The sequence below is a fragment of the Rhea pennata genome, chromosome 2 (genome assembly GCF_028389875.1).
Source record: "Rhea pennata isolate bPtePen1 chromosome 2, bPtePen1.pri, whole genome shotgun sequence".
NCBI classification, from domain to species: Eukaryota; Metazoa; Chordata; class Aves; order Rheiformes; family Rheidae; genus Rhea; species Rhea pennata.
Window position 1 is genome coordinate 58,805,491 of NC_084664.1, and position 27,819 is coordinate 58,833,309.

A 27,819-nucleotide genomic window follows, 5' to 3' on the forward strand; every position below is an offset into this window, starting at 1 on the left:
CTAACTGATGTCCCTTCAGACACTGAAGACAGTGAAGGATGCACATTCCATCAATCAAATACCCAATAAATATTTTGATAGTCTCAACTATCACACAAGAGATAAACTGTTCAACTGGCTGAGTTGCTCATTATTACAATCACAGTAATAAAGTAATCAAAAATCTTAAAATTCAAAGATTGGAAACATAACTAGATATAGGTAAACTAAAAAGAGGAGATCCACTTCTAAAAAGCAATAATCATTTGAAATAAAATCATCAGGCAAAGACTAATGGAAAGGTGCTTGTATCAGTACGGGATTTTTGTTTGTTTGTCTGTCTGCTCTAAGAAAGTAAGGAATAAGAAAAAGAAAGAAGACAAAAACAATGGTTTGATCCAAGGGCCACTGCAGTCAGTGGGAAGAAGCTGTCTTCAACAACCCAAGATAACCCAAGAAGTTGAAGATAACTTCAAACTTCCACAAGACCTTGCATTTTCAGCCTAGTAGTGGATCTGCACTAAGCTCTAACTGTGAAAATAATCCTTTTGCCCTGTAGCGACTCCCAAAGAACATCTCCTTTTAAACACTTTTCATTGTGCAGTTTGAGATAGTGAAACTCCAACTGTTTATTTTATGGGGTTAAGAATCCTCTCTTTTCTGTCAGAAGACTTACTAATGCAAACTTCATGTGCTCACCCCTAGTCCTTGGGTTCATTCCCAGAACTATTTCTGTTGTTGAAGCACTGACAAAATGAGCTATTAATGATCATTTTTCTATTGCCCTGTGCCTTCATTTTTACTCGGGTGCTCTAAAGCATCCTCTTGATAATATTTTCCAAAGCTCCTTCTTTCAACTGTCCTCTGGGAAGCATCATAGCAACAGGATATGCAGCATGATGCTATCAAAGGCTTCTATATAGCAAAACTTTTGACAATAGAAGTTCTCTAATGGGATTTGCATCCTTGGTCCATAGAAAAAAAGCACTGTAATAACCTCCCATGTCTTTCTTCTGCTGTAATTATATGTTATGCTTTTCACAAGTACTTCAAAGTAATTCTCTATTGTTCTGTTACTCTGAACTTCAGCTCAGTGGGATTTAGCTTTTCAAAGAATCTCAAAGGGGATCTTAATTACCCATTTTTTCATTAAAAAAAACTCAAATCCATTAAACAAAATTTACTTCTAGATCTCAGAATTTCCTGTTGTTGAATTTGCAGAGAATTGAAAGACAAAAAGTGAGAAGTCTCATATATCCAATTTTATTTAAAGACCTCATTCTATCACAGCTCCTACTACAAAATAAAGGGACTTGAAAAGGCCTGGAAGACCAAGCTCAGCTTTACCAATGACTTAACTAAAAACCTTCAAAAATCAGAGAGATCTACCTTTCTGTTCACTTAATTTGGCTAGCTCTCAAGACACTCACTTCCAAACCAGAAAGGCACTAACAATATACATGCTACACTGGGAGATGTTTACCATATCTATGGAGTTTTAAGTTTAGTTTTGTGAAGAGAACTGTAAACCTCTAGTTTAGAGAAAAATTAAAAAAAAAAAAAAAAAATGGTAGAAGGTTATCCACTGAGTCATGGGCAAAGCTCGGTCCAGAAACTCTCTGCCTAAAATCAGAGCAAGTGGAAACTGCTGCATGCTCAGATACAGATACTACTATTTTGTTTCCAGGTTTACACAATGCTAGCCAGCCGTAAGCAGGGCCAGATTTTCTAGCTTCTAAAGTATATGCTAGATCCCCTACCCTCAAGAACACTTGAAATAACTCCTCTCAGACTCCTGTAGTTAAAGAAAATTAACTCACTGCATGTAGTCCAACATCAGGCATTCCACAGTACAAAAATGTTGTTTAAATCTACAGCAAGTGGTACAGAACAGCAAATTCAAGCTTCTAAATGCAAACTAGAAATTATATTCCTGTTTTGATTTAAATTTGGAAAAATGAACTTTATTATTGACTTATCAAGTACCTAATATTACTCTGGGGAGAAGAAAATAGTTTAGCTGAGGCCAGTACTAAGAGTTACTGCTAGTCTGGATGCCTGCTGGAAACTGCAATAAAGCATACACGTCCATGCGACATCCCAATCACCATTTTTATGAACATGTTCCTATTTATTAATAGTAGCTGCTCTAAATTCACTCAAGTTTTATGCCAGCTGCCAATTCTAGGTCTAGTACAAATTTGAGATATATTACAAGTAAGTTCAACTAGAAATGATGAAAATAAAAGGTGAGAAAAGTGCAGCATATGCCAACAAGGCAAGTTCATTGCAGACAAGTAAGAAGGCAACTGAATGGATGTATATACCAATAATTCCCGAAGCTTAGGTGAGTTCAAGTGGTAAAGACATTCAGACAGTGCAGAAAAAGGTATCAATCACAGAGAACAAAAAGTGGTACCAGAGAAGCAAGGATATTTCCCTCCTGCTGTTAAACTGCAATACTCTGTTCTCTGCCCCAAGATATTCAAACTGTTCTAGCCACTTGCATAGATATCTTATTTGTCCTTATTCACAGCTCTTGGACCTCAACAGAAGCCATTCAAAAAAAAGTCACCATCTACACTGCAGATAAAAACACTTAGAACATACCATGCATAGACAGAAGAACATGTGGCATTCAAAGACGGGTGACTGAAATTCCTGATACACATTAGCAGCTTTCCTTACTTGATGACCCAAGAAAAGGAAGTATTTTGTAATACACAGTCACCTCCAGGTGCTAACAATCCACTCAATTAGCAGCGTTATCACCAAACAGGAGGCTGATCTTGACCTCACATTCAAAATACTTTCTAAAATCCAACAGTAATTTTGATAGTTGAAAAAGTGGTATTAATAGGGATGGAAATCTGACAAAACCCAATTTATGGATGAGCAAACATAAAAGACGTAGCCTAAAAAATATATTATATAAATGAAGACAATCTAACACAAGTTCAGACTTGGGTATCCTACCCATGCCATAAAAGGCAGCTTTCTGCTCTCTTAATATACAGACTCCTAAAAATCTAGAGCTGATATCCCTAAAGTAAGCCACAAGTTTTCCTCTTTCTGGAGTTTCTTCTTGTCGGTTATCTACAAAGTGTCATAAAATGTCTACTGATCACGCCTACATGGAAGTGGCTGGTAGGGCAGCATAATAAGGAGACATAGCTAGACCGCAAATTCCTTAAATAAAAGGAATGCTCCATGGAAAAGAATACTAAGGGAAGTACTCTTTAAGAACAGGCATTTTCACAGCCCAGTCTTGAGACTTTTAACACAGAGGGGACTGATTCCGTCAGCTTTCCTTCCCATCTGCTTATCCAACACTAAATATGCATCCCGTAAGTCACGATTCAGTCAACCCATTCCAAAAGGATGTTGGTAGTTTATTCTTGTACACCAGCCAGGAATATTTTGTAGTAACCTATTTGGTCTGATTTGCAACTTTCTGGGACAGCCTTTATTTTCAGGAAGAAATTACAATTCTTTTGAGAAAGGCACAGTGGATAACCTGACACTACAGTAGCAAGAACTGAAGAATACCCACAAACACGCTTTCCTACCATAAGGCACACCTGCAACAGCCATCCTCTTCAGCCAAGCAGGCCTGGATTAACCAATACTTTAATCTTGCAAGTGCATTTATCAGTAAATCTATAGACATAAGAACACTCAGCCGGAGGTTAAAGGCAACCTAAGGAAAAATTCTACTGCAATATATCTTTCTCCACTGGCAAATCTAAAGATGTTATTTAACAGCAAGCCTGCCATTCCCAGAAATACAGCACTGAATGGAAACTTCATCAGTTTGCTGTGAAACACTGCATATTGCTCTGACGTTAAACAACCACCTTGTTTTTCAGTTGCTCTTTATGGCTCTTGGTGTCAACATTCTAAGAAAGGGAAATATCCTACAACACAAAGCCATTTAGCATGCTACCATCAAGTGAGAACATGCAGACAATTCTGGACCATTTGAGTACTACAGCTTGTAAGGGCAATATTTTCAGAAATAAGAAACAATTTTCAGATGCTGAACTTGAGATATTTTACACAGGTGCTTTTTTAGCACTGCAATTATTCTGCCTCTTTCCTGGTACTTCACTATGGAGGCATCAAAAAAACAAAGCACAGTTGCTAGCCATGGCTGAAATTCTTGGCATAAATGAATGTTAAAGAGATTTTAAAGAACTGAATTAAAAGCTCAGGAACTTTCATTTACTCTGCAGAAAGTATTTATTGTTTTCAACCTCTAAAACCTGGGCTTTCTAGCTCTTGTAACCTAACATAGAAACAGTTTCAGACCTTCAATTCTGTTGAAGATATATTTACATTTCAAACCACTTGCAAAGCAGCACTAGAGACTGATGTAAATTGGACTTCTTCCTTACCAATTTTTTGGAAAACAGGAATGAGACCAGGAGCTAAATATCATTAAAAATACACGCAGGAGTTAATGGTGCATGACAGGGTAAGTAAGGCCCCACTAGGTCAAGTCTTCCTTATAACAATCACCTGGACCCAGAAATACGCATCTGAGAAAAGCAAGACACAGTCTCTTCCATGCATTATCCAATCTATAGATTGGATAAGAACTGTGAGGAAAGCCATACATCTCCACTGGTAGGACTGGCTTTAGGAAGAGCTAAATCAAAGCCCTTTAAAAATTCAAAATCTTTTTGATGGATTAGACTGATGTTCCTTGTCTTGTGCTTATTGCTAGTCTGTTCCCAATCCTCTGCCTCCACCTCACCTTTCCATATTCAGTCTCTTTTATATCAGCCTCACTTACACTGAGATGTTTTCCCATCATGTATGCCCCTTTAGTGATCTACCCTCTTCAATTTCTCTTTCTATTTGGTTTATCTCCTTCCTACCACACTCAACCCATAACATCCTCTCACTGAACTAGCAGCATTATCCCTCATTCAGCTTATGTATAATAATCCCTCTTCAACCTTTCACTCATCCTGCCTTTAGGACAGGACTGTCCAATTCTATACGGCTGTACCTATGACAAAAAAAGTACTCTGGGCAGGTCCAACAGTAATGAATATAGTAGTCAGCAATGAAGTAATGACTGTAGTCAAGCCAAAGACAGTATATGGCGTGACTAAAGGTGCAGTTACAGAAGGTAGGAAAAAAATTGTGGTAGTCTTTAGCTTACACTACCTTACTGTTATAACTTGGCTTGCTTGTATGGTGAGAGTAGTAAAAGCTGCTAATTGCCCCCTATAAGGGAAGAAATCAGATTTTGGTGTCCTTCACAAAGCAGAGGAAAGGAAGTTTATGCAAACTTGCACAGCTTGAAATAGTTCTCTGCAAAGTATGTCACTAAAAATAGTTTTCATGCAAGTCTATACTAAAACAAAGGCTAATTAGCTACAACCACTTTTTCTTCAGGTCAAGAGAAGTTACACTTTGGATGATTTTAGCCTAGAATGGCTGCACTTAACCACGTGATTTTTTAAAACTCAAGACATATAACATCACACCTTCATTCTTACTTGATTCTAAAGTGACAAGGCTAATAAAACAAGTTATTTTCACAGGAAGACACAACCTACTTGAAAATAACACCTCTGTCTCAGCATTCTCTACCCAGTGTAACACCCAAGATTGCTGTACTTAAAGAAGTCAGTCAAATATTTTCCAGTTCCTTTTTTCTGAGCACTTCTCTCTCCCTTCTCCCCCGGTTTGTGTAGCTGACAACACTCTGTGGATCAACAGTCCAATCATTTCCTTCTGACTACTTACATAGAACAGAATTTTTATGAGATCTCAAGGAAAAACAACAGATCAGTAAATACTGTTTCTGAGGCTTCTTTGTTCTTTCATAATTTCTTCTAATTCACAAAAACGCCATGGTCTCCTAGTCCTGCAACTGGCTGCCTGCAGAGACTCCTCCAGAGCCAGGGTCCAGGAGCCACAAGATTGCCAATTACCTATAGCAGTCCACTATGAATGTCAGTCAAATGCTGCCAGAGCCTTGTCCTGGATTCAGAGCTGATAAATATTGAAACTGAATTTCAAGAAAAACATTTCAGATTCACTGTGTCAGCATCTTTTTCTATCATCATGCTTGAACAGAAAATTTTCATCTGTATCTTTAAGTAATCTGCTAGCACAAGTCCTTCTGGCGTAAACAGGTCTTCTGCTCCTAAATCGCACAAATGCTTTGAAAAGCCATCTAAAGCACCGGTAATTCTTTTCTTTGCAGTTATGCTTGGAGGATAGGAACCGATTGTGGTAGTCTCAATCAAGACATTCTACTTCTACTCGATTGTATTCAGCTTTTTATTCCAACCCTTCACTGAAGCAGTACACTTAAAGGCCCATTAGTGTTACAGTAAGAAGCACACCATGCCCCAAGAGTCAGCCTGCAGATTTGATTGCAAGAGAAAGACTTAAAATTTGAAAGGACAGACAAAAAAAAGTCTGATGTATCAGAGCACAGAATAAAAGCAACACATGCAAGGTACTGCAACTGCAGTTCTGCAACTGGGCATGTGTCTGGTTTGCTTTCTGTTTTCTAACCTCTGACCTCAAAACATAGGAAAGGTGGAACAGAGAAATAAGATCAAGATACTTATCATTCTTCTCTTCAATATTTAATGCAAAATATATAATTTCATCAAATATTTTTAAATCAAAATATACTTAAAATCGTATGTGGAAAACACATCTACAGCCCTTCAGTTGAGCACTTCTTGCTGATGTTGCAAGTAAAAAAGAGGGTATTTGGGGTACAGTGCTAGTTTAGATGTTTTGGATTGCCTTATAGAAGCCTCTCCTTCCTTTTCTCTCTCCTGTGACTGTGGAGGTACCTACTTTACGTTTGCTGGAATTAGATGATGTGAATACAGCCTCCCCACTTCATCTTTTACTCCAATTCCTTTTAACTGTAAAGCCACCCCCTGCCAACTCTTAGGCCTATGGTGAAATTAAATAGCTGTACCTGCCCCAGTCAGTTAACAGGAATCTCTCTGCAAGGTTCCAAGCCTGGTAATAAGTTAGAGGCAGTTCCCGTGGTTTATCAGAAAGCTTCTGAAGAACTACATTTCTGCACTGGAGGATTTAATAGCTCCAAGCCTGCAAAGATTTATACATCTCCACAAAATGTCAGTAAATCTGCAGCTATCATACCAGAGATGATTAGCACTGCGCATATTAACAAAGGGGTAGTGAAATCTGATTTGCATATTTCTGACACGCACACAAATTCCCACTGCTTTCACAACACAGTATCTGCACGGTTCGTTTTATTTTGATTAAAATTAACACATTTCACTGATGACCTTTAAAGGAATGCTCGCCTCCAAACTCATAAATGCACCATTGATCTACTGCACTTTGTCAGCAAAACAACGATCATTCCTAAGATGCCTCTGAAAAGCTACAGGCTCTAACACAGATCAGTTCATAAAGTTCCTACTGACGTAAGGGATGCAGAGATGCAGAATTTGCATAATCAGCTCATTTGCTGCATTCAGCAACACGAGACATATTCTGCCAATTCACACGCTGACTGAAGGTTGTACTAGTTAGACAAAATTGCTACACTGCAATTCAACAGCCATGAAGTCGATTAGCTGAGTATCAGCTAAGTAAATAAGCAAATGAAGATATATATTTAAGTTATTATTACCTTTGCTCCACAGACAATGAAAATGACCTTTGTTGAAAGGCTGGTTCAGAATAAGAAGGCAAAACTTCAGGTTTCCTGTAAGAGAAATGTTGATTCTTATTAGCAAGAATATCGATTTTTCCCTCCCTTATTTTCTGTATTTTGCTTTTTCCGTATTTAATTTTAGTCCAAGAACCTTGCAGCAAATTCACTAATTTCCTTGCTTCTTAGGTTTCATCGTTTTCAGATGGAGAAGCTGCCAGAGCTTCATTAGATACCTTTTACTTGATAGGCTTCCAGCAAAACCTTTTAATTTAGAAGAGATTGTTATCCACTGAAGGCCATCTTCGACACAACCCCTCATCTATATAGTTGACTTGTTTAATCTCCCGCTTGTTACTGGAGTCTGGGTAAGACATTTATTGATATTAGCTTAGCCCTAGCCTCTATTAACAGGGGAGGCTATAGCCGCCTCAGAATTAAGTTGTCTCTATCCTGGGTTCCATAGTTCTTTCTCCCAGTGGCTGCAGAATTCCTGCTGACATCAGTGGTTTCTGTTCCTACACTTTCATATCACCAAGAAGCTCTAATCATCGTCTGAGACTCCGCTGTGGTAGATGCTGTACAGACACAGACTAGAAGGCCATGCCCAAGACAGTAATCAAAGACAGTAAAGGTGAAAGTGAACTTTAGCCTGTTATCTTGGTGATAACAAAGACTAAAAATCTCACTGGATTTACCAGCAATCTAAACTGCTCCCACAGACTGAGCAGGCTCTTTTCTAAAGAATTCTGCCCTAAAAATATGTCCACTGTGAGGGACAAAAATAAACTTACAAATATAAAAGTCTTAAAAGAAGAGAATTCAAAATATCTCAGACTTTAGTATCAAAGAATAAATTTAACCCCTTTAATTTATTAGGATTGCTTGTGTTGGGATTTACATTATTTCACTTGCTAATTTTCTTGCCTATCATACAGGAACACAGGTTTCCCCTACAGCTTGATATCCTTAGGCAGTCAGGTTAATGAAGTACTATTTGGTTATTTGGTCATGCGCAGTCACTGTAATTGCAAAAAACAAATGAAAAAACAACAACAAAAACCCCCATCTCTATCATTAGACGGGCTTTTGAACATATCTAGTATAGCAGGAGGCAGAATGAGGCTACCACTGAAGGTGTGACATAAGTCATATGACATTTCAAGGGAAAAAATACATGTGGCAAAACTAATGAAGGTGTAGGAACATCTTGGAGAGGGGGACTGGGGAGAAGGCAATAAAATTTTAAAATGTCGAATGGCTGAATAAAGTAAGGATTAGGAGACTGGAGCACCATTATTCTGCCTCTCATCTTCCAAGTCATCTGAGCTTCTCTACAGATCTACTTTGTGCATTAGTTTGCTGACTTGTAATTGGAGGCAACAGCATGGGCCTCCTTTGTAAATACCAAGAGATACCCTATTGAAGGCCATTTTCACTTTGGTAAAACATCTACATGGTTGAATTTTAGTCAAATACCTTCCCACAAGTTCCACGCTTGCATCTTTGCAATACGCTCCACACCTCTATTTATTCCATGCATATCACATAATAGGGAAGAAGCCAACAGCAAATTCACTTAGAAAACAGTGGAGGGGTCAGAAGACCAAGTAAATAAAGACAGAGGTGGGCAAAACCTCTCTTTGCTTAGTCCTAACAGTTTTGCCTTGTCCTTGAACTTGGAGATAAAGGTGGAAAACAATACATTCAAACTAAGTACGAATTTCCAGCTGCCTCACAAAATGGGACCTCAGCAGCAGATCTGCTAATGATAGTTAAGTGAGAAAGGCTGCCAACTCCTTATATTAAACATAATCATCCAGTGATGCCCTCTACTGAAAGAGCCAGCAAACATAAGAGGTTATTTCACTGATACGATAATACAAATAGACACGGACACTGTAAACCTACTCCTGCAGGCAAATCACAAAAGGCATTCCTGTGTTTGTTTTAAACCTTAAGCTATATTAGTATATGGAAAAACAGTAGATTTTTAGCTTTTTCTACATATCAAGTGGACTCTTGCTATATATTAAGAAATCTTTTTGAGGACAAGGATATCCATACTAAGATTTCAGAGGTCTATTTTCATAAATCCAAGCGCTCCCAATGAGGTCTGTATAAACAGCTGATTCTATTTGTTCAGTTGATGCAAAGGAAGAAAGGAGTAGATGCCCTCAGCACATCTAATTAGGGGGGCTCTTTTTTTTTGTTGTTGTTTTTTTTTAAGCACAGTCATGAGTTGCCAAAGTGAAGAAATATAAATTAGTTTTTTCTATTATTTTTTAGAAAAAGTAACACTCCAGTTATTTCAAAAAACTGCAATTAAGGCATGATAAAATGCTGTGATTAATGCTACCCAAACAAGCCTAAATGTCAATATTGTAATGGTGCTTACTGAGTTAATATGAAGCTGCATAAAGGGTTCAGTCCTCAGTAGATGTAAAACAGTAATAAAATTGGACTGCAATAATTTACACTCATTGCCCTAAAAGCTATTAATAAATTGGGACTTCTGATGGCAAAGACTGCATCAGCAGATAGAATATGCAGCATCCATCACTGAGGAAAAGCTGATGAGAGCTCACTTTGCCACTGCTCTGGGTACTCTACTGGCTATTTGTTTGAAAACAAACCCACTTCAAGGCCATTTATCTTTAAAAAGCCCTTAACAAATTAGGCAGCATCTATCTCCCAGACTGTCTGCCCAGCCATTTTTCACAAAGATAATCAGCACCCTGACCCAACCATTAACAAAACTGTGCTCTGCCGGACTAACAGAGAAGAGAACTCGGGGAGCAGGAATTCAGCACAGGAAGTGTCTTGTCCCCAGACAGGTATCTCTGCTGCAGAAGCTCTTGCTGGCGTCGCTGCTGCTGAGGTAGAACAAGTCAGACTTTTGCCTGGCTTCTTCCATTTTTAGTAATTTTTTCTTTCTTTCTTTCTTTTCTTTCTTTCTTTTTTTTTTTTTTTTTTTGGTAGCTTTTGCAGAGTGAGCAAATTCAGGCATCTGCAGCACAAGCAAAAAAGAATAAACTCTTCTATATAAACGCTTCAGCTTATTTTTGGTGCTTACACTGACATAGAGAATGAATACAGCAGAGCCCCACAACGAAAGCACTCTTGCGGTTTTCAGTAGCTTCAGACCTGTGGAATTTGCCACACAGTAAAACCTAACTTTTATAGGACAGGGAGATAGAAGGACGACTAGAAGAAATTTTCCACGTGTATTTAAGGAACCAAATTTGTTCAGTTCCACTCTTACTCCTGTTTTCCTTTTGCTGCTTATAAACCTTACAGTCTTGTGGGCATAATTTAGGCAACAACAGGTGCACAATTATGTCAACAGTCAGTTACACCCAAAAAATACAGCTAAGAAAAACTACATACTCTTTCAGGGGCTGCTGGAAAATTCCTTGTGTTTGGACAACATTGGCTCATTTTCATCCTGCTGCAAATAGAGAACTAGGGTTTCCTCACCTTCCTAGGTTGCAGCTTAATGAACAACACTACGTATCCCACTGGGACAGTCAGTGAATAACATCTTCCCTTCTGAAAACCATTCTTTTACTTCTCTGTTTTCCAACTTTCACTTGCCCTCACTTCTTCTTCGACTAAGCTTTTTTCAGGGTTGCTTATAAAGGATTTTAATCAAAGGTTATGAACTTCTCTCTAAACGACAGCCTGCATAATGCCTTTATACCCCATTTCAACTCTCTCAGAAGAATTTTAGCACATTTTAGAGGTGCACATTTACTATCTTAAAAGCCTTCTTGACTTCTCCCTGTCATACTGCATTCATCTAGCTATTCTATAAATATTTATAATATCATTATGTGCTTTTTATTGATTTCCCCTTGTCACATGCCAGTCTTCAGGCTGTATGTCTGTCACAAATCATATTCAAGAGGCACATATATTTTTAAATACAACCTTTTGTTTGGCAGCCAGTATAATAATAAACACTCCTCCTTTGTTTCTTTTCAGTGTTAGAATAACATTGTCAGAAGTTATTCCGAATACAGCAAGCTTCCTAGCTATTATATTTCCCAAGCGGAAAAAAGTTTTCATTACTTCAAACAAAAAGCCCTTTGGGAAAGACCCACTGCTGTTCTCATTCTTAGTGAGACGATGTACACAGGAACACACAACGGGGTATATGTTGTGCTAAGATACTGGCATGCCTTGGGGCACAAATGAAGTATGAATCCAAAGTCAGAGCTTCAACCACCGAAAGGGTCTTCTGCCCAGCCACACTACTCATGGTTTACCACGTGCCCGAAGAGCAGCCATTCTCTACCACTCCAGTGATCTACCAAGGGGTTTTCAACAGAGAGAGGCAAGTTTAGCATAGAGTAAGGAGGAGGAAAGAGATGGTTTGCATGGAGAAGAGATTTCGAGATTTTTACTGTTAGCAAAATATCTCACGAGTTTAAAGTAGGAAGTTGCAAGCAGGAAGACAGCTATAAACTCTCAGAGAATTTCCTCACTGTTAGAAATATATCTAGATATTCAAGATATTAACCTCATCTTTGCAAAAGATACTGCAGAGCTCTGGATTACTCATGTTTCTCATTAAATAGGTCAGAGTCAAAATATGTGATGAGCTTTTGAGAAACTCAGAATGAGTCCACTGAATATTCATCCCTGGATGAGAAAGCATAAGGAAGCTCACATTGCTGCTCCAAAATCAGTCTTAAAAAGAATGATTTAGTTTCCAGTACCATCATTCAGGAAACTCCTACTCCACAAATTAGGTTTTTAAATAAATAGTCACTGCCTACTTATCTGACCAATGTCAGATATGTGAGAGGAGAAATGGATTCTTTTCACAATTCCAAAATACTGACACTGATAAAAGACATCTGAGTAAACAGTTCGAGGTTGTTTTGCTTATGACGGTTGAAGTTTCTTCTCCTGTACCAGAATTAGTATTGAACTGTGATTCTAAGAATACCACAGAGAATCTATATTTAGAGGGAGCCTATAATAACCAAGTCCCCAAAAAATCAGATTACAAAACAGCAAACATCATAAAACAACTTTTATGCAGAATTACAGTGAAGATGGATACGGGTATTGCTACAGCTAACCAAGAAAAACTTACTGAAATAAATTGCTGCGGTTTTTTTTTAATGAATACATTGAACTTTACTATTTGTTGAAATGGAATCTATCAAAAATGAGTTTTTACTTCAAAGATTTTCTTAACACACTCTGTGGAATGAAAGACTTGGTTCCTGCATATTGGTATGTGTTACTAAGTCAGAGAAAGTTGGAATGGGAACTTCTGCTATTGGTGAAACACATTTCACTAGCACAGAATAATTAACAAGTGAGTTGATAAATTAGGAAACACGATATCAAATGAAAAACAGCGTTCAATGCCATACACTGCAGTAGAAAATTTTAACAAACGCTTAAATAATAGGGGTTTTACAACAAAATTCCTGAAATTAGAAACATGACTATTTATTAAATAATAATCTTTCATCTTAGATTCTTGGGTTTTTATCAGTCTGAAAAAAAACCACCACTGATTGCATCTGAAGTACTCTGGCTTTACATCCAAGTAAGAGAAATCTAGAATTGTATCTTTTGTTGTCTCCGACTGCAGAAAATGATATAGCATTAAATACACAGAAGGGAAATGTATACTACCTGCTCAATGCAACCTCAAAAAGCTTCTTGGTAAAACATTTTTGCATTTTGTTGTATTAGTCCTAGTACAATTAGCTGTTTTTTTGACATTCATTGGCATTTTTATTTCAGCCATAATGGACTGTTTGTTCCACACAGTAAATGGAACAAACAAAAAAATTCAAAACACTGAAGCAGAGTTTCCACTAAAGAAATGAAAACATGTTGTATAATTTTTTCACCTTCCTTTTATGGAATAGGAAATAAATGCTCAGCACACAGACACAGATGTTACTTAAACCCAGAGAACTTCAATTTTTAAACAAAAATAAATAAGTTTGGGGGACCAGCACCAAATGTACATCAATTTCTGCCAAGGAAGCACCTATCTCCAGATTTTAAGTCCAAAGCACTACTTGTTAGTTTCTACAAACATTCATGCCAGCTTACTGAAATGGACCATCTCATTCTGAGCTTTTTCATTCATGGTGCTGTTATTAACAGCAGCTACCATCCACTTCACAAACTACTCAACTAGAGTAACTTCCCCATTAGAAAGTTAGAAAGGAAGTGAATAAAGGTTTCATAAAATACATACATATATATATATACACACACGTATATATACATATATATACGTATATATATAGAGAGAGAGGGAACATAATTATAAGAGAATCAGTCCATCAGACTTCTAAGCACCCAAAGTTTCCTAGAAGAGATTTTTGGCTTTTTGTGTGTTTAACATTGAAACAACAAAGTCTGTAGTTTCATAGCTGACATGCGACTGCAGTCCCTAACAGGCAATTATACTCGCTGAGCTAGGAATTATTCTTGAAAGTTCACTTTTGCCCCACAGGACAAAACTGTAGTTTTATCACGTGAATGTCTTTAGCAATCCACTGACAACGGACACTATCAATTTGTGTATTAGCAAGCAGTAAGGCACAATAAAAGCAGATCTACAGAGCAGAACAGTTGATGCTGAAGGTATGATGCGCACACTCCATATGTTTTGGGGAAGAGAAGGGAGAGGAAGGCTACCTGAGGCTGGGTCTAGTCTGGTCCTGTGGACTAAATGCCCCATAATAGTAGGAGAGCATCATATGTGCTCCTAGAGTACATTTTTAGTTTCACAAATTAGTTTAACAAGTTTAACAAATTAGTTTGCTTGTTCCAAAACCACTACGCCATAGGAAGCAAAGCACAGTAAGTACATAAAATCAGGAAACTTGCTTCAAAAGCACATTCTGGATCCAAAATAAATGCTACTATAGATGTTCTCATTGTCACGTGGCTTTAGATTATCAATCCCTTTTTTTGCAATGCCTTTATAAAACAAATAGGACTAATGTCACAACATTAAGATTATAAAAATACAGACCATGTTTAAATTAAGGTAAACTTGTCTAAATTTGTCTCTAACTTTGAATTGTTACACCTAACAGCCAGCATGACACTTCCTATCTGTTGCACAGGAACAGGGAAGGGAGAAATTTGTAGAGATTAAAAACCTGAAACTTGAACAGAAATGCAAGGTAAATTGCTGAAAAAGCACTTTAACATGAACTCCCATGAAACCATTTTTTAGGGTTACATTTCAGATTAGGAATCCACTTTGTGCTGAATAGATAATGTGTCTTATACAAAGAGGCACCTTATTCTGCCTTTCTGTTGCTTGAACTAAGTATTCCTTCATCAGTGCTTCACTTCACTGGGAAACCCAGTGCTGTGCTGTGCTGTGATACTGAGGAATCAAAAAACATCTCAAACTTAATCATCCCAAATCAATACTCTGAAATCTAAATGTTTTATGTATAGAAAGTTTCCCAGCAACCCCCATAGTACTGCTACTTTTAGAAAGAAAAAAGTTATTTTAAGTCAGTCAGTAAAACCCATTCTCTATGTCTGTGCTCTTCCTAACAAGGTAGCTGTCATCTTTAATTCAGAGGAATAGTTAAGCTTAGACTATTGTGTTAATTATAGTTACTGTTTTATAAAACACTGTGTGGCTGCATTTTACCACCCTGAATTCTAAGCCTTCAAACAAGCCATTTAATTTTCCTCTTAAGTGTGACAACTCCAATAATAAACCAGCACAAATTATGCAAAAGGATCACAGACCTTACAAACATACTCTGAGACTTACCGAATAAGTAAATCAAATATGCATAGTCAGCTGCTTTTTGTGCAAATGTAGTTATCCCCATCAATCTATTTTAATGTTGTTTTTTTCATGCAAATTATATTGATTTGTTATATATTTTACAGCTCCTAATTCTCAAGGTAAATTCCAGCAAGAGGAATAGGAAGGAAAAGGGATTTATGCAAACAGTCCTACTGGAAAGATAAAAATGTGGTAGTCTCTGGAGACCCTCCACAAGAATTTATGTGGAAGAAAACAAATAATTCTTCACAATAAGTCACAAACATAGCCATACACAAGGGACAGCCCACTTACATTAGTGGCCGCTACTGCTTCCAATAGAGTGCTAACACCTCGCAGTGAAAAGCTTTCAGCTGATACTGGTACTTCTCTGGAGTCTCTGAGGGCTGCATATTTCATATGCTCAGTATGCGATGGGACACTGTTTTCCTACAGGCCAAGCTGCATTTCTGAATGCTTGGGATTTCTGCTCTTCAGGTGTCAAACATCTCAGTCTGATCAGGCAGAATAAAACCAGATGACTACAGTTCCCAGCAGTAAGTTTAGGTAATTTGCCCAGTATCACAGAGAAACTCTGTGGCTGAGGAAAAGACAGGATTCAATTCTCTAGGGCAACATTCAACTGAACTGAATCATGAGAACTGTCTATTTAAAGAGACATCATAACAATCACACTTCATACTATCATATACATGGAAATGATGCCTGTACCCCTTTAGCAACTCTTGCTTGAAAACAAAACCACCAAAGTAATCAATCACTTTGGGGAGATAAAGGCTTGAAAGGTACATGAACCCTAATGCACTCTTGGCGAGATACAATGACGTATACACCAGTTGCAACCACACGGCCTTCGGCTTGGTTTACCTCTTACCCTTGCTGCTTGTCTTCAGAGAGATGTTACTGGGGGCATCCATCCATCACTCCCTACTGTAGAAAGCCTTCTGAAAACAGGTCTTTCATTTCATCCTGAGCACAATGAAGTTAGTATTATCGGGAAGCAGCAGGGATTTTTAAGCTGAGATGTTATCACCTTATGGTTTATACTCCTCTAGTTCTCAAGATTACCATTTGGTCGCTCTTAAATTGCGCAGCATTCCCAAAAGGAAAAAGATTTCTGCTACAGCCACAGATAACTAAGGGCCTAGGAGATTAATCACTTACACTTCCTCTCATCCTGTGGCAGGGAAAAAAATAGCCATCTGAGGTTAAAGAGATGACCAAGGATTAACATAGCAGGAGGGGCAACTTTCTGCAGAACACAAGTCTAGACCTAGGACCACAGAATTTGATTCGACTTTTCATATTTCAGATAAAGTTTAAGACTGCAGAAATTTTGCTGCAACTACCTTCTTCTGAAGACAGATGTACTATGCAAACAAGTCATGTTATGAGACAGTATCTACTTTAAACCAAGTCCTATATCAATTGGAAGCGCTTAAAACACAAGAATTAGACATAGAGATTTGATATAAAAATATCGATAGGGTTATGCCTAATTTTACTTTCCTGTTTAAACTTTCTAAGCACAGTGCAATAGTATTGGAGCTTAAATCTACATCAACATGAACATGCAAACAGATGTGGAGAGATCCTATGAAATTTCCATTTTACCTTTATACTGATAAATAAATACTGTCATAAAAAATAGCTTCTAATTTTAACCTTTTTTCTCAACAAGATAATGAAATATCTTCAGTTTAGAGCAATAAATAATAGGAACCACCAATCTCTTCAGTGCCCCCAAAATTACTACTGCAGATATTCAAGTAAATTGTAAACTTAAAACAAAACCAAAGACAGTTGCTTACCTCCTAACTGGTCAATAACCAGGTCTAATACTATGTTCTCCTTGCAGTTTGAAAATGCAGCATCACATTTTCTGAACACGTCATATTGACAAAACTTGTTACCTGCAATTTCACTAATCCTAGGGATACAACTAGGCACACAAACTCCCTGGCTGAGTTACGACCTTCAGCTGCTATGACAGCAGACTGGCTCCGATCGCTGTGCGCAGCCATTCGACATGAGCTGTGTCCTCGCAATGCTGTGGCTCGATCTGCGCGCTACAAGAGTACATGACCTCAAGGAATGAGGAGGTGCAGAAGGCAGACAGTGAGATTCAGTGGTCTCTTCGCCACACTGGCACTAAGTACAATGCACCAAGCAAGGATTCAGAAGTGTTGCTTTGCAAATAGCATACTTGGCAATATACCTTACTTCAATATAGTAAACACCTTTGGGTATTTTCTATAGGATTAATCAAATTTAATATGTATCTAATGGTAAAAGTATTAGAGTACAAACCAAACAGTAAGATCCAAATGAACATGTAAGTGCCTGACTCCTCAACACTCAAAACCTTGCTCTGCTGCCACCAAGCACTCCACTGACACTTCAGTTACTGGCATCAACATTTCCTAGGCACATAAAAGCCTGATTTCTGTCTACATCTAGAAGCACCTGAAGTTTAAGAGGCTTACGCAACCTGATGCCTTCTTTGATCTCAAAACACCACTGCTATTCATAAACTAGACACTTCTCTACAGATCTCGTTAGAAGGGCATGTCTGAAGTAGCTGTTCTCACAGCTACATCCTAACGGATGTGGCTCCAGAGCATCAACCATCTCCTTTCTAAAAACTGGGAACAAGGTGTACCTTTTTTCTTCCTTTTTTTTTTTTTTTTTTTTTTTTTTTTTGTCATGAGGGTTATTGGTTGGAGCACTCAGGAGGCTGATGGCCCACAGAGATCCCTCCTGTGTCAGAGGGAATTCACACCCAAACCCCCTGCAGTCAAGCCTCCACCAAACGGGGCTTATTCTCAGACAGGCACGTACTTCCATTTCCCTCTCCCCTCCAAAAGTTAAGTAAATTATTTGAATTATTTTTGTAAGCTAATTCAACAAGAGGAGCTTGTGGAAATCTGACTCTGCAGTCTACTAACCTGGATACAATTTGTTCTCCATTTATCCAAGCATCTTTTTCACATCTCTGGTAAGTCCTCCAAGTACTTCATAATGTTATTACAAGAACATTATACCCACCATTAGTCAATTAGACTCCCTTCTAACATGCGTTTGTACTTTCATAGAAAAGCGTAATCTCTGGTTTTGCAGGATTATTCTTCTGTGAGAAGAAGGGTACTCTGACACTACCCTCAGACAATTTGGGACTCTGAGTCATAAAAGAAGTAAATAACTTTCTGGAGCACAGCATAAAACATCTAAATCCACAGAGAGTAGGATTTTAGATGCCTCTTTTTTCCCTTTGTTTCTCATCTTCATGGTCTTCCTATAAACAAGCTCAGCCAGATTCCTGCTCAGCATGCATGTTTTTCTAATATACTCTTCAAATACACCAAATTCTCCCTCTGTACTATATTCACAATCTAACCGTCATGCTCAGAGCTAATATGTCATTACGAGGCCAGTGGCTTAAACTCAGACGTGGAAGCTCTGCTGACTAACCGCAAGGCTAAATTCCAGAATTACTTCGTGAATGCAGGAAGTAACATCCTGTTTTCAGAAATGCAGAAACAGGGAAAAGGCTTTATGTGACTGCTGAAAGATCACAACCCTACCCAGCAATAAAGTAAATACTTAGAAATTTCTTATTACTTTTCAGCTCAATCTTTCCTAAAAAAACTACCAATCATAAATAGCTTCTACCCAAATTCTAGTTTAGACAACTTCACAAACTTCTGTTTCCTTATTTAGCTTCAGCCATTCAATGAAATACAGCCTTTCTTTATTGTTCTAAACTCTAACTAATTAAGCCCTTATTTAACCTAGCATTCAACCAAGCTACTTGGATTTTGGAATCAGCTGGATTTTGTAGTTAAAAAGCACAGCAAGACTCGGAGTTACAGAAATCATAAGCGATCTCTGCAATTATCAGTTATTTACCAAGGAATTATAGGCAAGATCAATGAAGAAACTCCCACTAACTCCAGTAAGACCAGGATTTCACCTTGTATGTGCTGATGAAAATTCATGCCAAAACAGCAGGTTCTGTAACACAGCCAGCCTGTTCTAGCTGCATGCCAGAGAGGACATTAGGGCCCACACCCTCTTAGTCCTGTGGTTCTCCCAAAGGAGATTATGCTATACTTTGAAGTGAGCAGATTTTAATGAAAGGTCTGGAGCACCAGCTAGAACTTTCACTGATCAAAAGGGGCTTTTACAGAGACAGAATAAGCAGCCTATGTGCCCAGTGGTGGCAATGGGAGGGAGATCAAGCCCCAGAGTGACATTCTGTTAAAAAAAATAAAGAACAGGTGAGCATTTTCTGTGATTAACCTGATTAACCTTCCATGAGAGGTAGGAAGTAAAAAAAATGACTGTTTGATAAAACCTTTCACAAACATTCTACTTTTAAAGTAATATCTTTTGTTTTCATGAGCTTTACTTTGAAGTTAGTATTTTGAGAGTTAATTTTCTATCCAGTGGAAGTAGATGAGTTCTGCAGCCTGTTTTAGGACATTCTATAACTTTAAATCCTCTACAGGCTTCTTTTTTAACAAAACACTTTTAAGACCTACTTTTATTTATTTTATAAATAGATAAATCTACATCTAGAGAAAATAAGCTAAAATAAACTAAAAGAAAGCTAAAAAGACAAAGGCAGTGAAAACTGCATTATACTATCAGTCACGTAAGGAATTTTTATGCATCTTGGATGAGGTTCCCCTTTAGATTTTATTCTGCAATATGTCATTGAGTTGCCTTCTGGAGAAAAATAAGATCTAAAGTCAAAGTTCTGTGGACTGAATAGCTCTGACAAGCTATTCAGTCGGCTTACCAAAATCAGGAAGCGGCTAACATTTGTGTCTTGGAATAAAATGACTGGACAACAAAGAAATGGACACAGGCCACCGCCAGAACATTGCTGCTTGTTCCCAAAGTATACAAAGATCACTGAATATTGGAAATTTAGTAATGAACACTGTTCATCCTTCATCTAACTTTTAACCAAGATTGTAAAATCCCTTTGCAATACGAAGTTAATGGTAAATGCTATCAAGTTAATCAGTAAATGGCTTGATAGTATTATCACTTGAGAACACTTTGCAGCCTGCTGAATACCTGTAGAATGTGATCCAGCAAATGCAGGCTCACGAGAAAACAGGCCCACCATACTACCCCTGTAAGTACACTACTCACACGAGTAGAGCCATGACAATCAGTACAACAACCTCTTTCCATAAAATACTATTCACACAAATAAAGGCTTGGTAGGTTCAGTCATTGCACAAAGTCAGTTATAACTGTTTTTATTATAAGCTCCTTGTGTTTGTTTATAGTCACTTGTTTGACATGCTGCAGTTCATGTATAATTAAACATAACTGTTATTTTCTTCCTTCCTCTACAATACAGTAAAGCCTGTAAATAAAGACAAGCTCTGGGACCATTAAGAGAGGCCCTTGTTTGCAGACTATCTTTAAACCCAGCTCCTTCAACTTCAATACTAAAACTGTCAAGCTTAATTAAGAGTTATGGGGCATAACCACTTCAAAACCATAAATCCATACAGCAGAAAAGTAACATGACCGTCCTAGTGAACATCTCTTTTTAAATAAGCAATATCTCTTTCTGAGCCCTAATTTAGGTTCCTGATATGGAACTTTATATTGTAAATATCTTTATTGCTTCTCCTGCTGTGAATATAAAGGCTGTCATGAAATAATTTCATTCTGATGTCTTCTGGTTTATTTGACTATTTAAAATAGACTTCAATGCATATTCTAGTGCTTCCACTGCTGTTCCATCCAAACTCACCATAGCTTTTTGACATCATTCAAAAACTGTGCAGAGAATTGCATCCATCTCCAACTTCTTTTATTTTTTTTTTCTTAAAGTTAGGTGCTTGAGTGTATGAAGCTGTTCCCACAGCCTCAGGTAGAATGGTATTTTTAAAGGAGGTATCAAGGGGTCACCAATTAAAGATGTTTTTAAAGTGCAAACCTTAAAATTCATCATTATAATATTCAAATTGAAAGGACCAGGCATCAATGGCCCACTCCAAAAAACACACCAAGAAATCCTGTAACACAGGATTAAATTTAAAATTTAAAGCAATCTCATCTATTTCAGAGGATCTGCTCACATTTAGCAGTGCTTGGGACCTCTGCTGAATCAGGATCCTAGCAAGCACGAGATCAAATTACAAATCCCTATGCAATTTGCATCATATTGGTATTTTTGACAAGAGTCTGAAACATAGCAGATAAATGCTTACAGTATTTCACAGATTTTAAAATCAAAGCAATTTTGCCATTTTCTGTGTTACAAAAAGTCCCCCTCAGTCTCACCATTAACTTTCATGTACTTAAAGTGAGTTTTTATCCAGGAGAGCTACGCTTGAAAATGCAAATCCTAAAGGATTAAAAATAGAAGGATGATTAAAAGTAGTATCACATTCATTATTACTATTTCTTAATCTAATTATTTCTGTAATATGATTGTGTGAAGAAACCTTTTGGCCTTCTTCATCTACTCCAGGGAGGAACACAAGACTTCAGTTAGTAGAACTGCTAATCTAATAGTTTGTTTTCGGCTACCTCCTTCAACATAAAAGTGTCCTTAAAAATTTAAATGGGTTCTAGAGGCCCCTTGACGTGTTTCCTTTCATGTGCTGAGCAATATCTGGGTCAACTCAGAGGAAAGCATAGCTGAAGATCTAAAAGCATAATTTCTCCTGAATGAATGACAGGACTGCCAAGCTGTAACAGACTTTCATCAGCTATTCATCAGATCCAGAGAGGTACAGAAAATACACCCTTACCAGCAAGTTAACAAATTCTGGGAAGAGACACTAATAAAAAGCTAAGACTCTGAAGCTTTCTCCTTCGTTACTCTATCTGGAAAATGTGTTTAATAATACTGTTTGAACTTAAATTTCCATTTGTAGATTTGAAATCACTTTACAAAGGTGCATAAGCATTATTATTCTCATTTCACAGTTGGTCTCTCTAAGTAGAGAGATTTGTAGCAATTTGTATGAGAAGCAGTGTTCTCCAGTGAATAAGTTAAAGAGTCTGAAATTATCTCCCCAGGGCTTTCTTCCCAGCTTTGCTATAAACTTCAGTCCTACAGTGAAAGTCATTGTGGCAAAAACAAACACAGCCCTTCTCAAATTGGTAAGATTATGTTTGGGAATATGAGTCTAGGCCACAACCTCATAACACAGATCTCCAAAACTTCTGCCTAATGTTGAGGAAGTTGATGAAAATTCTCTTTTCTGGACCACTGGGAAAATGGTTATCCCACAGGCTATCACAGTATTTGGATACAAAAATATGCAAAGAAAAGTAACAGCACCTTTACGTAGGCTAAAGGAAATACAAGGATAAATACCACTTGACATTCTGGAATTTGATTAGAAAGACTCCTTAACCATCATCACCCAAACATTTTCGTCCTTGTCTTTTGTTTGACAGAGAATCTTTCATTCAAACTTCCTGTAAATATAGATTCTCTTAATCTGTATAATTCCTTCCCTAGACAACAGCACTTACTCATAGTAACAACCCTACATACTAGATTCAAATTTTGTCTCAGAAAGCATTTCAGTTTGACAAGTCAAAGAATTCAGGAAAATATTAAGCATACATCTGCTGTGTTAACTGGAGCTATTTTAGAGCCTTCTATTCTCAAATATCCCTTACTCAGTTAGGTTAAACTTTAACCAATAATTACAATTTTACATCGGATTAAAGGCTAAAAAGGTGGAAGCCATAAGGTATTTCTCTTTTTTTAGAATTATGTGAATGATAAAAATCAGGCCTATATGGCTAACATGTAGGAGAAAGGATATTCAAGGTTGCAACTTTTAAATTTTTACTTGTTCTTGAAAAAGCCTCTTACTCTCAAGGTTGGGCCTCACTGTACCATAAAAAAAGGCCTCTACTGGCTGAGTCAAAGGAATTTCTTGCTATATTATCAGCTACAAAACTATTCCAATGTTTTCTGAAATATTGGTTGGCCAAGAAAGAGCAGCATACGCAACTACAGCTAGTTAAACCAAAAATATTTCCGTAGACTTTTAACTTTGAATAAATAAGCGTTTTATCTTACTGGAGACTTTTAAGTATTTGCAGAACTGGGTTTTAAAAAATCTGGCATTAGTTGCCACAAAAAAAGATCTGCTTAATTACATTATCTTCCTCAGTGTAGCAACCAGTGCATGTGAAAGTTCCATGCAGAGCCAGTTTTGTACAGAAAGGAGAAAAGAAATATTAAACAAAAGCAAAACTATCTGCTACTCACTATCTTTAATTCAGTTAATTTGTATAGCTTTTCAGAGACCTAATTGGTGGAGTCTCATGGGTTAAGGCCCTAGAAGGAAGGGGTGTCCAGGAAAGCTGGCTATTATTCAAACATCACTTCCTCCAAGCTCAAGAGTGGTGCATTCCTACGACTAAGAAGAGCAGCAAAAGGGGCAGGAGACCTGCATGGGTGAGCAAGGAGCTCTTGGCCAAATTCAGACAGAAGAAGAAAATACACAGAATGTGGAAGAGGGGACAGGCTACTTGGGAGAGTTATAGGAATGCAGTCAGAGTATGTAGATACGCTGTGAGGAAGGCTAAGGCCCATTTGGAATTGAGTCCGGCAAGGGATGTCAAGGACAACAGGAAGGGCTTCTTCAAATACATCAGCAGCAAGAGGAGGACTTGGGAAAATGTGGGCCTACTACTGAATGGGGTGGGGGCCCTGGTGACAGGGGATACAGAGAAGGCAGAATTACTGAACGCCTTCTTTGCTTCAGTCTTCACTGCTAAGGGCAGCCCCCACGAATCCCGGAACCTGGACGTGAGGGAGAAAGTCTGGAGAAGGGAAGACTTTCCTTTGGTTGAGGAGGAAAGGATTAGAGACCTTCTGGGCAGGCTAGACATCCATAAATCCATGGGCCCAGATGGGATGCACCCACGGGTACCGAGGGAGCTGGCAGATGTTGTTGCCAGGTGGCTCTCCATCATCTTTGAAAGGTCCTGGAGAACTGGAGAGGTGCCTGAGGACTGGAAGAAAGCCAGTGTCACTCCAGTCTTCAAGAAGGGCAAGAAGGAGGACCCAGGCAACTATAGGCCCATCAGCCTCACCTCCGTCCCTGGAAAGGTGATGGAACAGCTCATTCTGGATGTCATCTCCAGACATATGGAGGAAGAGAAGGTGATCAGGAGTAGTCAGCATGGATTCAGCAAGGGGAAATCCTGCTTAACCAGTCTGATAGCCTTCTCTGATGGAATGACTGGCTGGGTAGAGGAGGGGAGAGCACTGGACGTTGTGTACCTTGACTTCAGCAAGGCTTTTGACACTGTCTCCCATAACATCCTCCTAGAGAAGCTCAGGAAGTGTGGATTAGACGAGTGGACAGTGAGGTGGATTGAGAACTGGCTGAAAGGCAGAGCTTAGAGGGTCGCCATCGGTGGCATGGAGTCTAGTTGGAGGCCTGCGGCTAGTGGCATCCCCCAGAGCTCAGTACTGGGTACCATCCTGTTCAACTTCTTCATCAAAGACCTGGATGAGGGGACAGAGTGCCTCCTCAGCAAGTTTGCTGAGGAGACCAAGCTGGGAGGAGTGGCTGACACACCTGAGGGCTGTGCTGCCATTCAGAGAGACGTGGACAGGCTGCAGAGTTTGGGTGAAGAGGAGCCTCATGAGGTTCAACAAGGGCAAGTGCAGGGTCCTGCACCTAGGGAAAAATAACCCCAGGCACCAGTACAAGCTGGGGGCCGACCTGCTGGAGAGCAGCTCTGAAGAGAAGGACCTGGGAGTGCTGATGGATGACAGACTTACCATGAGCCAGCAATGTGCCCTTGTGGCCAAGAAGGCCAATGGTATCCTGGGGTGCATTGGGAAGAGTGTTGCCAGCAGGTCGAGGGAGGTGATCCTGCCCCTCTACTCAGCCCTGCTGAGGCCTCATCTCGAGTACTGTGTCCAGTTCTGGGCTTCCCAGTACAAGAGAGACATGGAGCTACTGGAGAGAGCCCAGCAGAGGGCTACAAAGATGATCAGAGGGCTGGAGCATCTGCCCTATGAGGAACGGCTGCGAGAGCTGGGCCTCTTCAGCCTGGGGAAGAGAAGACTGAGGGGGGATCTTATCAATGCGTATAAGTACCCGAAGGGAGGGTGTCAAGGGGCAGGGGCCAAACTCTTTTCAGTTGTCCCATGTGACAACACAAGAGGCAAGGGGCAGAAATTGAAACCCAGGAAGTTCTGCCTGAACGTGAGGGGGAATTTCTTCACTGTGAGAGTGACGGAGCACTGGAACAGGTTGCCCAGAGAGGTTGCAGAGTCTCCTTCTCTGGAGATATTCAAGGCCTGCCTGGATGCAACTCTGTCTAACATGCTCTAGGTGACCCTGCTGAGCGAGGAGATGATCTCCAGAGGTCCCTTCCAATCTTACTGATTCTATGATTCTATAGCTTAGTAAAATTTAGACAGAATATGAGAATGAAATATTCAGATCAAACCACTTTTCCAAATCCAATCTGTAAAACAAAGAACAGAAGATGACAAACTGAATCTCTAAAAATTTAAAATTTTGCTACAGAAATTTACTCATCTGTATAATTAAATTATTCATAACCAAAGGGTCAAAAGAACTATTAATCTAACTTGCATAGCATGGAACAACTTTTTTTTCATGCTCATATTTTTGTAGTAAGTACTGTAACACTCGTTCACATTAGTCAGAAATACCAACAAGCTGAAAAACCCACCACAGTTCTGGTAGTTTATTTCAGAACTGCATCACCTCTCCCTTAACACAGCACAGGTCTGTGTCAAGACCCAAACCCATGGGCTAATTTGTGTTCAGTTGTAGTAACCGCTACACTATGTGTTTGGAGATTATAACATTGCTTCTTTACACAACCCTACTTCTAACATTCATAGACTATAAATATAGCTAGTCAAAATTTTTTATACAACTGCATGTTGATGGTAGAGAGAGGTAAGAAATGAGACCTTTGGCTCATATCCACGCATCAAACATTTTCAGTTTAAGAATCAGCATTAAGGTCTTTTGGTCAGCTCTGCAAAACACTGTCATCAGTGAATCTGCACAGAGGTGGATCTCAATTAATAACCTCTTTGCCTGCCTACAGAGAACCGGCCACGGCCCCTTCCCCTCCTGAGCAGAGTCAGAGGCTTCTCCATTTGGGAAAGTCTCCTCTACACAGGACTGCAAAAGGCTAGAGAGGATGTTGCGTGGGAGCCTTGTGCTGTGTAAAATTTCACCATAAAAGAGAAAGTGCAGCAGAAATTGCTATTTGCTATTTTAGTGTGCTTCCATGGTTAAGGACTTTTGATTCTACTCTACCATAATTGGACTACAACCAAATCCAAGTGTCCTGTCAGGAAAATCTCCTGCAAATACAGATGTTACTTTGGGCTTAACAGCTTTTGGCCTTTTGGGCCACCTCATACTACCGCCCTACAGCCACAACTGAGATCATTACTGACTAATACAACAGCCCTTAACAAGGGCACAGCTGATAAATTGTAGATGTGACCCCATCTACAACACTCATATGCCACCAGCAGATGGTTCATCTGCCTGATTTTGAAACAGGCAGTAGTATTGTGACTAAACGTAGATGAACTAAGGAAAACATCAAACACAAGTTATTACTTTATATAGCACATTCAGAGAGCATCTCTAATTATGAAGAGAATGAAAGAAAAGGATGAATGCTCGTCCCTTCAGGACTGTGTTTATTTTCTAGTTCTGCAAGTGAATATAAAATGAATCTTTAATAAAGCTTCATAATTTCTGCACCAGGACAAATTTAAAGAGGAAGCAGGGGAAGTCAAAACAGAAAAACAAAGAACTATGGAAGCATAAAAATAATCATGTACACATGGTCCGTGTGCACAAACCAACACATACAACAAGGCATGCTTGGTCATATGGGATTACAGCTCTGCATTTAGGTGATGGAGGAAGCACTAACAACATTAAAAAAAAAAGAGAGCTGAATACTATTTTTTCTAATAAAAGTCAAGGATTTAAAATAGAAATGCCTTTTTAATGAAAAAACAGATGGCATTTCAAACTTAATAGCTTTTAGGCCCAATAAAAATGTAAAATTCTTTTTATAAGGAAAAAAGTTTCTTTTAGTAATCACATACACTGCTACATGTGAAGGGAACCACTTCTAATGTGATGGGTACCACTTAGGGTAGCCTGACTACAGTGAACACTAATAGTACTAACGGAAAATGAAAACACATATGCCTAGAAGCAAAATGATAAACAGATTAAACTAGATTAAACTCAGGGGTCATTAACTGTTTCTTTTAAGAACATTTTAAAACATTAACAAGGGTATACACTCCAACCATAGTGAT

At 38.6% G+C, this 27,819-nt stretch overlaps 1 protein-coding gene across 8 annotated transcripts in view; it reads right to left on the reverse strand.

Moving 5' to 3' along the window:
- TPK1 (thiamin pyrophosphokinase 1) overlaps positions 1-27,819 on the reverse strand; it is a 309,021-nt gene that overhangs the window by 242,835 nt on the left and 38,367 nt on the right. For 6 of the 8 annotated variants that reach the window (XM_062569597.1, XM_062569598.1, XM_062569596.1 and 3 more), the window contains one exon: positions 7,634-7,708. The exons of the other annotated variants lie outside the window; for them this stretch is intronic. In XM_062569597.1, coding sequence (XP_062425581.1) covers positions 7,634-7,708 — 75 coding nt within the window. The remainder of the gene's footprint in view (positions 1-7,633; positions 7,709-27,819) is intronic. 8 annotated transcript variants of the gene reach the window in all.